The sequence below is a fragment of the Lytechinus pictus genome, chromosome 5 (assembly GCF_037042905.1).
Source record: "Lytechinus pictus isolate F3 Inbred chromosome 5, Lp3.0, whole genome shotgun sequence".
NCBI lineage: Eukaryota > Metazoa > Echinodermata > Echinoidea > Temnopleuroida > Toxopneustidae > Lytechinus > Lytechinus pictus.
In genome coordinates, this window is record NC_087249.1 from 4,327,345 (window position 1) to 4,340,735 (window position 13,391).

Consider the following 13,391-nt stretch of genomic DNA (forward strand, 5'->3'; position numbering starts at 1 on the left):
ATGATGGTTGAATAAATAAATTAAACTGAAATTGAATTAAGTATATCTCTGCCTCATACTAGAAAAAAAAGCATCCTTATAATCAATGAATTATTTAGATGTTACTGGCTCTTGTTACTTCTACAGGTGAATAAAAAAATCCTCATAATGCAGAGATTGCTGAACTTGGCAAATGATTTTGAATTGTTGATACTATGTTTATGAGCTTGGAACTTCTAATATGATTGGCCTTTGTGAGATTTGAGATGGATCCTAATTTCCATGCTATGGAACCCTGAATAGCACCTACCTGAAAGAGGCATTTCAGACTCTGGTCAAAATGTTCACAAACAAATATGGCAATATTGATTAGGTTTTAAAAATAAAGTTTTATTCACAGAAAACAAACTGTCATACAGTTCTTATTATCAATAGCAACCCCAAATCAAATCAAATCAAATAAAATGAATAATCAAAGAAAAAAATAAGCAAGTAATGAATACAAAGGAAAAGTGACACACAAGCATTTATTGAGCCTCTTGATCTCTATGAAGAGTGTACCTAATCGGAATACAATTTACTTTCAGGGCAAAAAAAAGTGTTTGAATTTTTAGATCGAACACACTTATAAAGTTCACATACTTCTCTTATATCAAAGTCTTGACACTATCATTTACAATGATATTGTGCCTCTATCATTTCATTTGAAGCAATTCTTACATTTTACAGAAAATTTTTTTTTTTCACAACCAAAGTGGTAGTCCAATTTTTGACATGATTCATCTTATTTGGCAAAAATAATGTATCATGTATCACATACATTTAATGAAATATACATGTAATAACATTTCAGAAGAAATTCTGGAGACAAAATGCCACTTTTGATCTCCATATGTGAAGTAATATATAAACTCTAGCGAAAGTTCAACTATAGCATGATTCCTGTATTATTGCATTATAAATATTTATGATTGCCGTTAAATCTCATTACACTTGATATCTGGTATGCTTGTTTGCATGCAAGATGGTGTAGAGACACAAAGCTTTAATAATTCAAATCAATCATGAAATTTCTAGTTGAAATGAAGTATATTTGAATGCTTGAATTATGCCAAGTATTGTGTATTACATAATTAATTATGTCACTACACAATACAGATACAAGATTTCAGAGTAGATATCTAAACAGCTGCAAAATAGACATTATATCAAGGAAGTGGGGGAAAGTGCAAACATTGTATACAGGCAAGCCAGAGTCCAAGGACAGGGATAATAATTTATCTGTAAATCTGTCCCTATGCAAAAGCAGAAGTTAATATTACCATTACCTCTGCATATGCAGCTTATAATCAAAATGCATGTTTTGTAATATGAATATTAGATTACATGGCTCTATCATCCAATATTGAGAATATTCATTGCAGATTAATAGTTTAAAAAAGTTTTTTTTGCCAAAATGTGATTACAGAGTGAGCCATGACCCCGCAACCACTTGTACAATTTGCTTAAATTTCCTTAGTTTGAGAGTCCATTAATGCCAATGCTTTACGGTCTAAGGCATTTACAATGATGCATCAGCCATCACTTGCCGAGTACTCTTTCCACTAACATCACAATAAAAAACCTCTGCATTATTTGTTTTATTACAAATTTTTCTACAAAAGCTAGTTGAAAACTTCTCCAGGTTTTCACTGATGAGTGTGACAAGGAGGCCACCGCCTATGTTTGTCTTTGACATAACAAGCATAACAATGAAGTACATACCACCACACTTCCTCATCCAAACTACAATAAATTGGCAAAATGGATTGAGTGTGACCATAATCATTTTTCGATGGTAGTGCGTGTATTTCCAAATCATCTATTGCAGCATCATTTTGTCAGTCAGTTATTCAAACTTGACACCTTGAGCCAATGGAAGATCCTTGCTATAGTTCACAGTACTGTATGGGGAAGAAAAGCAAGATTGTCAATGTCAACATGGGGAGTTCAGGAAGGGAGAAGTGGGACTAGGGGAAGGGAGAGAAAGTGAGAAAGAGAGAGAGAAAGACAGAGAGCAAACAATGTAAAAGATATCAGGAGCCATATATACATAATAAAAGAGGAGGGAAAGAGGATGGCAAAGAGAGATGGGGTGAAGGTGGATACAGCCGGTCGAGGGTGAGAAGGAAGAGGATGGGTGAAAAGGGAAGAGGCGAAAAAAGAAATAGAGAGTGGGAGAGGACAAGAGAGAGAGGGGGCAGGGATTGATGATAGTTGATGTAAAAAACGGAGACATGGGAGTCAATGTTTGTTGGAAATTAATGAAATTAAAGGTAAATCTATCACTGTCAAATATCTTGGGACCATAGTAATATGTTTGACTTGGATGAATTCCTGAATGGGTGGAAATAACACATGGTTGGCATAATCTGGTCTGTAACAAAATGCTTTGAGGTACTTTTTTAATTATAGGTCAACTTATGCAGACTTAACTTACAGTATTTCAACTGAATTTCCTCATCCCATGACAATTTCCAGACATGAGGCTTGTAAACTCTCCCTAAGGATAAGGTTTATATTACATCATAATCTAAATAAAGATTCTGATGTTACTTCTGACTTTGATGCCCTACCTTTATAAACAGTTACAAAGTTCCACGCACTTTGAGCAAAGTCACATCATATTGCATGCAAGTTACACAATAAGATAAAGTTGAATTGCAAAGTGCGTGTTTTCTGAAGTATTCATAATCTAATTAAAAACAAGGTCACTAGTACATATGTAAATCTACTTCACTAATGATTACAGCCATTTATACTGTGCTGCATATCAACGTGTCTCTATAAGTTGCCATCAGGCAACTGAGTATTGGTTTTAAGATGATAAGGATATCAACCTGTTGACAACTGAATTCTGTTTAAGTTCTTATAGCCTTTGAACATGGACTACCCAGTTCCAATAGGTTAATGCTGACATGAGAATCTGTATCATTCCATTTTGGTGCATTCAAACTCCACAGCAATATTATCTGAATGAATTTCGTGTTCTTCATATGTATGTTTTTCTTCATTAATATTGAATATGTACTTTATACTTTGCTGACTTGGTAATACAATCAACCTTCAGTTTTCACACACAATATAAAGCACAAACAATGTTCTGCCCCTTCAACCCCAAAACATTGCACTTTTCTTGAGATAAATGGAATAAAAAAGACACTATAAAATCCTGAAATATATGGACCTTTGACCTTGTGACCCCAAATACAGTAACTTGTGCAAATTGAATAGCAAAAATATATAAACATTTATCCTCAGTTTCCATACAAATATCTTTAAATCAAACTGTTAATTGTCATGGCTTGTAGATGCAAACCATTGAAATGACAATACATTTAGTGAAACAGGTAATTGATCACTCACATTCATTTCAATCAAAAGTGGAAAGAGTTAATACCAATAAGAATAGCATATTGTAATATGGTGCCAATCCCATAAACTGACCTATGAATCAATTTAATTTGCTAGTATGAATAGTTAAAGAAGGAGAAGAATTAATAGGGTTAAGAGCCCTAAATAGTTATGTAACAATCACCATTGATCTCAAGTGTAAATATATAAAAGTCATTCAAATAAATATGAAGGGGAGGGGTATATACCAGTGGACAAATCTGTGGCATGACTAATTAGGTGGACTTTGACCAACACAAGACTTTACAGGTGGGTCTGTATTGACACTAAATTGGGAAATGTACATTGGGGCAATGTAAACATGCAAGTTCCTAAATATCTTGGGTCATCTAGCCATTTAAGGGGAAGTTCACCCTGAAGAAAACTTTGTTGTAAAAATAGCAGAAAAAATAATAAAAAATATTAGTGAAGGTTCGAGGAAAATTTGTTAAAGATTAAGAAAGTTATTAGAGTTCAAAGTTTTGTATTTGTGACGTCATAAACGAGCAGCTGCCCCATATGTTATGTAATATAAAATGCATGAAATATCAAATTTTGTATGGTTCCTGATGACTTAATTTTGTTTTCTATTCATGATCGGGTGTGAAATGATTTGTCTATTGATATACAAAAGGTACAGTGAAAACCATTTTCGATTTTCTGAGAAAATGACATTTCATTGATTTGTTACCATTCGCTTTGTAGGAATGCGGCTCGCATATGACGTCACAAATCAAGTAATTGAAATTCTAATAACTTTTTAATTCTTTGATGAATTTTTCTCAAACCTTCAGCAGTATTTTTTATTATTTTTTCTACTATTTTTACAATAAACTTTTTGTCAGGGTGAACTTCCCCTTTAAATAGACATGTTTGTTCCAGTAATTTTAATAAAGTTGGTATTCTTGCAATGATATTGATTTTTTTTGTGGAAAAATATAATGTAAGCAGTGTCACAAGAAAAGGTTCTCTTCAGTTGCCCACATATTTTAAAACACATTTCATAATTCAGTACTAGTGACTAAATGTTGATATATTATCTTTGTTCGTATATATGTTTCTGTTGGTTTTTTTTAAATCACTATCCTTGTTAAAAACTCAAATCCAGCATGAATTTCTAAATATTTCATAATCCAAAATCTATATCTAAAAAAAAATATCAAACTCACCTTCACAGTAATCATTTTCATATATCTTTAATTTTCTTTCAGTATAATGATGACCTGAAGTTGATCATGTGTTTAAACAGTGATGATAAAGTTTGTTAAACTTACCAAGTAGATCTCCTCATATATTGCTTCCATGCATCACTACCAGACTCCCTACCACCACCTGTATGCTTCTCACCACCTGTACAATGTAATACATAGTGGTATAAGATTCTGAGCTATAGACAGGCCATGGATACAGGAGAGGAAGGGGGCACCCCTCTCCCACATGTATGTATAACAGTGCATTGTGCCTCCTCTTTTATGAGAAATACTCTCAACTGGGTTTAAGTGATTACCTTTATTTTTGCTTCGCAGAAAATAAATTGGCCCTCTTTATATATATATACATGTGTATATATATATATATATATATATGTCTCTTTTTTTTATGAAATCCTGGATCCACCCCTGTATGAGATCAAAATCAAGTGATACCTACATGCAAATGGCTGTGATTAACTTTCCTATTTTCCTGTGTTTCTATCAAATATAACTAAATTTCAGTGATGTACATTATTCACAATGCAAATTTAATATGCTTACATGTATGTGTTGAAATATTGTGATTTTTCTTTCAAAGAAAATAAACTAAAATGATCTGAAATACATAAAATGTTAAATTAGCTGGTTATATTTATAATGATACCATGCACATATTAATTTATTAACGTAAGCTGAAAAAAATTGGTGTGTGAGAATCGTTTAACAGTTATTCATAGGGTATATTGTGGTTTTACAGCAAGCCATAAATACCAAAATATGAAAAAATTGTGCAGCCCTAGACCAAAGTAGTCATGTTGAATAAACAAAATACACGGATTGTCCATAGCTAATTGAACCAGTGTGGATTTACTGAGAATACCAACCATGATTAATTACCAAGGAATGAAACACAAAGCAATTAATATCCTACTGCAAAAAAAAAATGTAATCGCTCATTAGTGGTAATTACATGCACTATGTAGCTTTCTGGGTGAAGTACTTCATAAAGACAGAAGCTTTGCACTCAATTACTATCAAAACTAGTAAGGTGATTTATTTTACATGTCTCATCATGGTGTTACTCTCTCTACAAAATTCCAAATGACCTCACAAACTAATGACAAAAACATGTCAAACTCATTAGTCTATAAAAACAAGCAGAATGTTAAATATCAGAACCCATGTGCATACCAAGAAAATCATTGAGGATGAAAATTTCTTCTTCCTCTCTTGCATGTATGTTTAATTGTATCATTAAAAAAATGAATAAATTCAATTCAATTCAAAATGGTTTATTAAAAATACTTTCTTTGCGGCAAAGACCGAATTGCAAAAATTTACTTTTCAAACAAATCATCAATAAAAAGGTGAGAATAACTTAGTACTACGTTATGTTACCATGATCATTTAAAATTTTCTCATATGTAAGAAATATGTCAAAAAAGTTCTTAACTGCAACAGCTTAAACAAAAATAACTTTTTATAACATACCAAATGCTCCTCCAATCTCTGCTCCACTTGTTGGAATGTTGACATTTACAATGCCGCAATCTGAGCCTTTTGGTCTATATAAGTAAGAAAATTGAAATTTGTGACTTACGTAGTTCATGATAATCATAAATAACTTCTTGTGCACTTTGAAATACATAATAAGATGCAAAACTGAATGATGGAACAGATGCATTAGTTATTTGAAATGGGAACACCTTGACAACCATTTGAAATACCTTCAAAGTAAATCAAACAAACTGAACCTACAATGTATGCAAAAACATTGAAATAGATAAAAATCATCTCGATGTTCAGTCAAAAATTTCCAAGAACCATTCAGAAAAGGTGTCATTTCACACATGAGCATTTCAAGAGCACATGACTCCAAAGCTTTAAATTGTCATAATTTTAGGGCAAGCCCACTTTTACATCTATAGACTTGATACAAATATATATACATGTACATTACAGCACAGATGGGAAAATATTAAAAAATGCACATCAAATCCCTAAGGCCAATGGGTGATTTCAAGTTCGGTGTTCGGTGTTGAGAGCGTAAAAAGGCCGCTGAACCAAGCTCCAACACCGAGCTGGGTTCAGAGGAATGATACCGATTGCGTTATCGATAACACATGACGTCACACCTCTGCGCTGCGCTGCTTAAATCATCTCAACTTCATGCAAGAAGTCTCGACGACGAAAATGAACTCGGAGAGACATGCATTAAATTCTCATCGTACAGAATACCTATGTTTTAATCAATTCAAGAATTCGAAAGAGTGAACACTATTCTTCATCAAAATATATACAGCTCAAATGATTTGTACTCATCTTAACTGTAAAAGCTAATTTTACGAAGATGTTTCATCATGTTCGCCGCCTGTTAATGAGTTTGAGATTTCCAACACCAACACCGAACTTGAAATCATGATTTTCCTAATCCCTGGGGGTTGGTGTTGGTGAATGGGGAATTGCACATAGATTGTCAACACCAGCCGCAGTGCTGGGTTCAGCAGACGACATTCAACACCAGCCTTCAACACGAACTGCCGAAAATACGTCATATTTTCGGGTCAATCCCAACACCAGCCTGATTTCAAGTATGGTGTTGTGGCTGGTGTTGGTGTTGTCACAACACCAACACCAAATTTCAACACCGTACTTGAAATCACCCAATGAGAGGGACATCAAAGCCAATCAAATGGGTATCTATGGCCATAGCTTTGATGGCTTTAGATTAATATAAGCCCTGTGACTCAATATCCATTTGCAAATCTTTGTGCATTTAGAATATCAAATATTAACTTTAAGAATACTTTTGCCTCAACATTTTAAGTAACATTTTTTTTAAATCTATTTATATTCTAAATGTATTCATATAAATGGGTAACAATGTATTTAATTCTTTACTTTAAGAATATAATACTGCACTATGTGACTATTGATCAAACAATACAGACATCCTGCGAAAGGCTTACATTTTATTTGGCAAGGTATTAAAAGCAGTTCTAACCAGTCAATCTCCCAGTAACACTCAAGACCATTCTATAAATTTTTTTTCAAATCAAGATATGACATTATTTTTTTCCTGTTTCCTTATTAGGCCTGCACAATTATAAACACAGCCCTTGAATATTTTATACTTCAGGGTACAAACCACTGAACTAGAAATACGTGGAAGTCGTGTTCACCCAAGCAAAACATCGCCGGCGAACTCGATAAGTCACGTGACCGCCGCCATTTTGCTAGGTCAATTGTTCGAGAACGCGCCGCAGAAGGCAATTGAAAGTATGTGCAAGATGCAATATGTTTTCTCTATATTGTATAAATTAATACTGATGTATACTTAGTGTGGCAAAGTGTATGTAAATGTCATTAGGCCAATCATGTACAAACATATTTCTATATGCACAATGTACTGGGACCTGGTAATTCATGTAGTTTTAAAAAAGGGTTTAAATCAGGGTGACCAGATTTCACAAAATAAAATACGGGACACTCGATAAAAAAAGATCATCAAAGAAGGCTACATAGTGTTATACTTGTGAAAAAAATATAAAGAATTGGAAGGGAGGATAAACGAAAGAATGAAAGAGAGATAGAAAAGAAATGAGAAAGAAGAAAGAAAAAATGAAGGGGAAAAATGAAAGAAAGTTAGAATAATTAAAAGGACGATGAAAGAAAGAATAAAAGAGAAAAAAAGTTTCCGTCATTCTTTGAATTCATCGAATATAGAAAGAAAAAGAAAGAAAGGGAAGATGTAATAAAGGTGAGAAAGAAAAAGTAAGAAAAAGGAGGAGGAAACAAAGAATGAAGGAAAGAAAAATGTTTTCATTCTTTGAAAGAAAGAAACAAATAAAGAAGAAAACAGGAAGGGGAAGGAAGGAAGGGAGGGAGGGAAAGAAAGAAAGAATAAGGGGAAAGAATTAAAAGGAAAAATAAAATAAAGAATGAAAGAAAGAATGAAAGAGAGGGAGGAAAGATTGGAGGGAGGAGAGAATGAAAAAATAATAATGGAAGGAGAGAAAAAACGAAAAGAAAAAGGTGAGGAAGGGAGAAGGAAGTAAATAAAAGTATAAGGAAAGAAAGAATGAAGGAAATAAAAAGGGCAGATAAGAGAAAGAAGGAAAGAAAGAAAATTAACACACAGAAAGGATTAGGAAAGAAAGGTAGGAAATATTAAAAGATAGATGGACAAAAAAAGCAAGCAGGAAGGATAGAAGGATGAAGGATAAAAATTAAAGAGGAAAACGTTCAAACTTCAAGCAAACAAAAGCAATCCAATCATCTAACAGAAATGATAATGATATTTGGTGTTTTTTTGAAAAAATAAGTGGTTTAGAAATGAATAAAATTTCAAAGTGAAACATTGTCAACTTACAAATTAGAGGAAACAGCGCCGGCATCCTACACAACAAGACTCAAAGCGAAAGCTAAAACAACTACATGTAGATCCAGTTATGTAAACTAAATAAATTTGTTCCTCCTATTAAATCGGTAATCTGAGAATCTATAATATGATCATAAAAATTTCCCGCCGATTTTGTAATTATTTTGGTGGAAAAAACTGTTTATCATGTGAGATTGTTTGCACCATTGAGAATCTGCTCCGATCCTACATGCATAGAGCCTGCCACACACAGGCATGCAGGAAGCCAGCTCGTTTGCAATGTATTGGGTTAGGATAAAAATCACCCGCAGAACTTGCAAAAGTTTAGTTATCGATTTATTGTTGTCTCTGCTTTGTCATCTGTTTGGTTATTTGATGAAAATTCGTCACTTTTCAATGTATCAACTACATTTTGTTCAATATTCTAAAAATGGGTTCGTCGGGACGCAACTTTTTAAATGGAATTACCATTGCTATGCTTTTCTGATTTGTGCTCTAATTAGTAAACTTGTTAGAGTTGACTTGGTTTTGTTTATCCATCACCCATTCCTTTATGTAAAGGTGTATTGATGTATAAGCACATGTCGTGCAACATCCATGCTCTTCCAAATTAAATTTCATAAGAATTCAAATTCTATTGTGCCCAAGTACTTAGTAGATATTTCATGGCTGAGCACACGAAGGTCAAACTTTGAAGGCTCATTAAAGTAACAACCTTCTTGTCCTCAAACTTCTATTCAATTTTTCACCCTGAATGTGTGATTGAACAGTATGAGAGGGAGGGAGGGAAGGGAATATTTACTCAAAATTTATATAGAGAAAGATGAAATGAGAAAGGCAAAATGGTAAAGATGGAGAGAGAAAAAAGAAACAGACGATCAACGAGAAGAGATGGAAAGAAGAGGAAGATCAAAGAGAGAGAGAGAGAGAGAAAGGGGGAAATGACGAGGAATGAGAAAGAGGTGAGGAGAGAAAGGCGAGACGAGAGGGAGATAAAAGAGGGCTCGATATAAGGGAGACGGGGAAATAAAAGAGAGATATAAGGGGGATAGATAGAAAGGGAAGGTAAGATAGATGAGAAAGAAGAGGAAAATCAGAGAAAAAGAAGCCAAAGAGAAAGGAAAAATAATAAAGAGGGAGATCGAGATGATATAAAGGGGAGAAATAAGAGAGAGGGACATGAAAGTAGAAATGGAAGAAATAGAAGGGGATGGAGAAAAGGGAGGATAAGAGAGATGGACAAAAGAGGAAAATCAGAGAAAATGAGATGAGATGAATAGTTGAATGAGAAGGGAGGTTTAAAAAAAAAGCTAGAGAAAAGGGACATGATTTCTAATCATTAAAAGATTTTTTTTTTAATGCAACCAGCTAGTAGGCCTTTATGGTTCAGACAATTGTAGGCCTACTCACACAGCATATTTGTTGTGGGGCCTTTCTTTGTCACAGTGTGCGCGTGAAAAAGGTCGAGTTTTTATGATTTCATGTCTGTATGTTTACTCCCCTTTAATACAAAATGTGACTAAATCAACATTTTCAGTTATGAAAGTATTCAATAACATATAGTTCATGATGTAACAAAGCAAACTAAAACGTTAAACAGCACAAGGAACACTTTCTTTGCGTTCCTTTCTCCCATCTGCCTACACGCAGCATAATTTGTCGACCAGCCAGTATTGACCTAGCAAAATGGCGGCGCGCTCAGTCGAGCGTGAAGCCCGATGCTCTTCGTTGCCGCACGGCTTTGTGTACGTTGGGAATAGGGACACGTATTCCACGTATTCTAGTTCAGTGGTACAAACATGTATACAAAATGTTCTGAAATACCTATAGAGGGCAGTATTCACATCACAATATGATGGGCATTGATTCCTAGATTTTGTTGCAACCAATTATTCATTAAGACATGTATATTAACATCTAATATGAAAGTAAAAATTCAATAAAGAATTATCATTCATATCAGGAAAAAGTTTTTTTTGTTTTTTTTATTCTGAAAACTAACTTAGATTTGAATGATAAAGGTGGTGTATATTCTGAAACAATTCTCAAGTGCTAAGTGAAATTGCAAATTTAAAAGCTTCAGCCCAGCCACTGTTTGTGTGGAAACTAGAAGTAGTTAAAAGTATAAATCACCAGTCAATTGAATATTTACTAAAGGATGGTTGGGTGGGATTAAGCTGACATTTTTTTTCAAGGCAAAAACTTCTCAATGCTGCAGTCACGTTTTCCCTACGGCGGCCATACTCTGAGTCGAAAACGGTTGTTTTATTCAAACCACCTATATGTAGCTGGTACAAAAAATGTTACAACGGCTGTTTCCGACTCGCCCTACAGCCACCGTAAGGGAAATGTGACTGCGCCATAAATACATGTATAAACAAACTTTAGGGATATTCTTCCTGCTCCTGTATACATGTACATTACAAGATGATTATGCGCCCCCCCCCCCTCAATAGAGTACCGAAGTGTGACGTCATTTGCCATGGTGTCATGGCGGGCTGGTTCTAAACAGTTGCAGTTGACAATGTTCTGAACACATTTGTATTGGCAAATGACTTTGGCTTGTCTGAAAAATAGGATGCAAGCAATCATTCCGATAGTAGCCATTTTCTCCTATGAGAAACACACGCTTTCATTCCAGGTTCAGTTGTTTAGAACCAGGCCGTCATGACACCATGGCAACTGACATCATCGCTTCGGTACTCAATAACAATGACTACGTAAGCACTTACCCAAGCCAGTGAAAGATCTTTCCTAAGTCTTGTGTGAAAAGACTGCTGGAGAGTCCTTGTTTGACCTCATTGTTCCAGGACAGAGCTTCATCAAAACTCTAAACAAAATGGAAAAACTTTATAAGTTTTAAAAAGAAACATGAGCTACGTGTACATGTATGATGATATACATAAGACAGGTATACAAATCATGCATTTCAAAAGAAAAATATAGAAAAAAATATGCGTGTGCTTAAATTTCTGCATTAGTTATTCTTATCATTATCACACTAAAATAATTATTGTCACCATCATTACCATCATCATTATCACCATTATCAACATCAGCATCATCATCATCATCGTCGTCGTCATTATCATCATCATCACCATCATCATCATCATCTTCATCATCATCACCACCACCACCACCACCAACACGATCACCACTATTGCACCACCACTACCACCATCATCACCAAAATCATTATAACCACCATAATCACCACAATAATAATCATCATCATCATCATCCCGACCAATATCATTGTCACTATAATCACTGCTACCACCACTATCATCATCACAAGCCTAATCATCATTAACATTACAACTTTCATCATCACCAGCATCAAAGTCATCAGCACCTCCACTACCATCTCCATCCAAAGTTATGTTTTACCCTTACACTTCAAATAATAATAAAAAAAGGTTATTGGAGTTTACCTTTGTTTTCAGGATATATAGAACAGGTGCGAATGATTCTCTAAGAATGATTTCAGAATCATGAGAAAGTCCAGTTACAATGGTTGGTTCTACATAGTATCCTGGTCTGTCTATAATCTGAGAGAAAGAAAAGATTATTAAAAACTATTATAATAAAGAACTACTTTTAAGAATTCCAAATTGTTAGCAGTACATTAAAACATAAAAGAGACATCGACATGCATCTTCAACATATTATAATCATCTACAGGTGTACCCTAATGAAAATACCAGAGACCACCTGCTCTAAATAACAATCAAAACATTCCACATTCATCGCGTATTTAAAAATTCAGAAATTTCTTGTTTTATTAAGCTGACAAAACAATGCCAACTAATTTCCTATAAACACACATTTGTAAAATCTGCAAGATAATATGTTATACAGAACAGGCAATTTTCAATTCATCAAATGTTATTGTAAATAATGTGATTACTAAGAAATCAAATTTGAAACAGTGGTTATCTTTTTCGATTACACAGTATTACAATAGATTAAAATAAAATCATGTGATAAAAAAATGATGTTGGTCTTCGACTGTCAAACTGCCTTAATTCCAAATAAATAAGTACACTAGTGTACCAATTATCACATCATGCAAATTGACTTTTCAAAGCTTTCTTCCACAAGGTCACCTTCTAAATGTCAATTACATTCCTTCTTGTTTACAGTTTGAGAGAATGAAAAATGAGATAAATACCGTGTTTACATGTGATCGGCTTTTGGTTCAGAACCAAAAGCCGATGCAGAATCGGCTTTTGGCCAATCTTGCACCGCGTTTACACGCTGTCACAGCTCGCTATGCAGAATCGGCTCGCGTTGCAAAAACCTGAAATGGTCCGCACCCAAACAATATACGTCATAATAAAGACAACGCTGGCTCTGTGCGCTTACAAGTACGTCATAATGGTAAAGTAAATGAAATACGC

At 34.2% G+C, this 13,391-nt stretch overlaps 1 protein-coding gene across 1 annotated transcript in view; it reads right to left on the reverse strand.

Moving 5' to 3' along the window:
* Positions 1–348: 348 nt before the first annotated feature.
* LOC129262546 (alpha-aminoadipic semialdehyde dehydrogenase-like) overlaps positions 349–13,391 on the reverse strand; it is a 29,562-nt gene continuing 16,519 nt past the window's right edge. The window contains exons 14-18 of the mRNA XM_064099648.1: positions 12,423–12,539; positions 11,718–11,815; positions 6,096–6,169; positions 4,686–4,761; positions 349–1,922 (exon numbers count right to left, since the gene is read on the reverse strand). Coding sequence (XP_063955718.1) covers positions 1,868–1,922; positions 4,686–4,761; positions 6,096–6,169; positions 11,718–11,815; positions 12,423–12,539 — 420 coding nt within the window. The 3' untranslated portion in view covers positions 349–1,867. The remainder of the gene's footprint in view (positions 1,923–4,685; positions 4,762–6,095; positions 6,170–11,717; positions 11,816–12,422; positions 12,540–13,391) is intronic.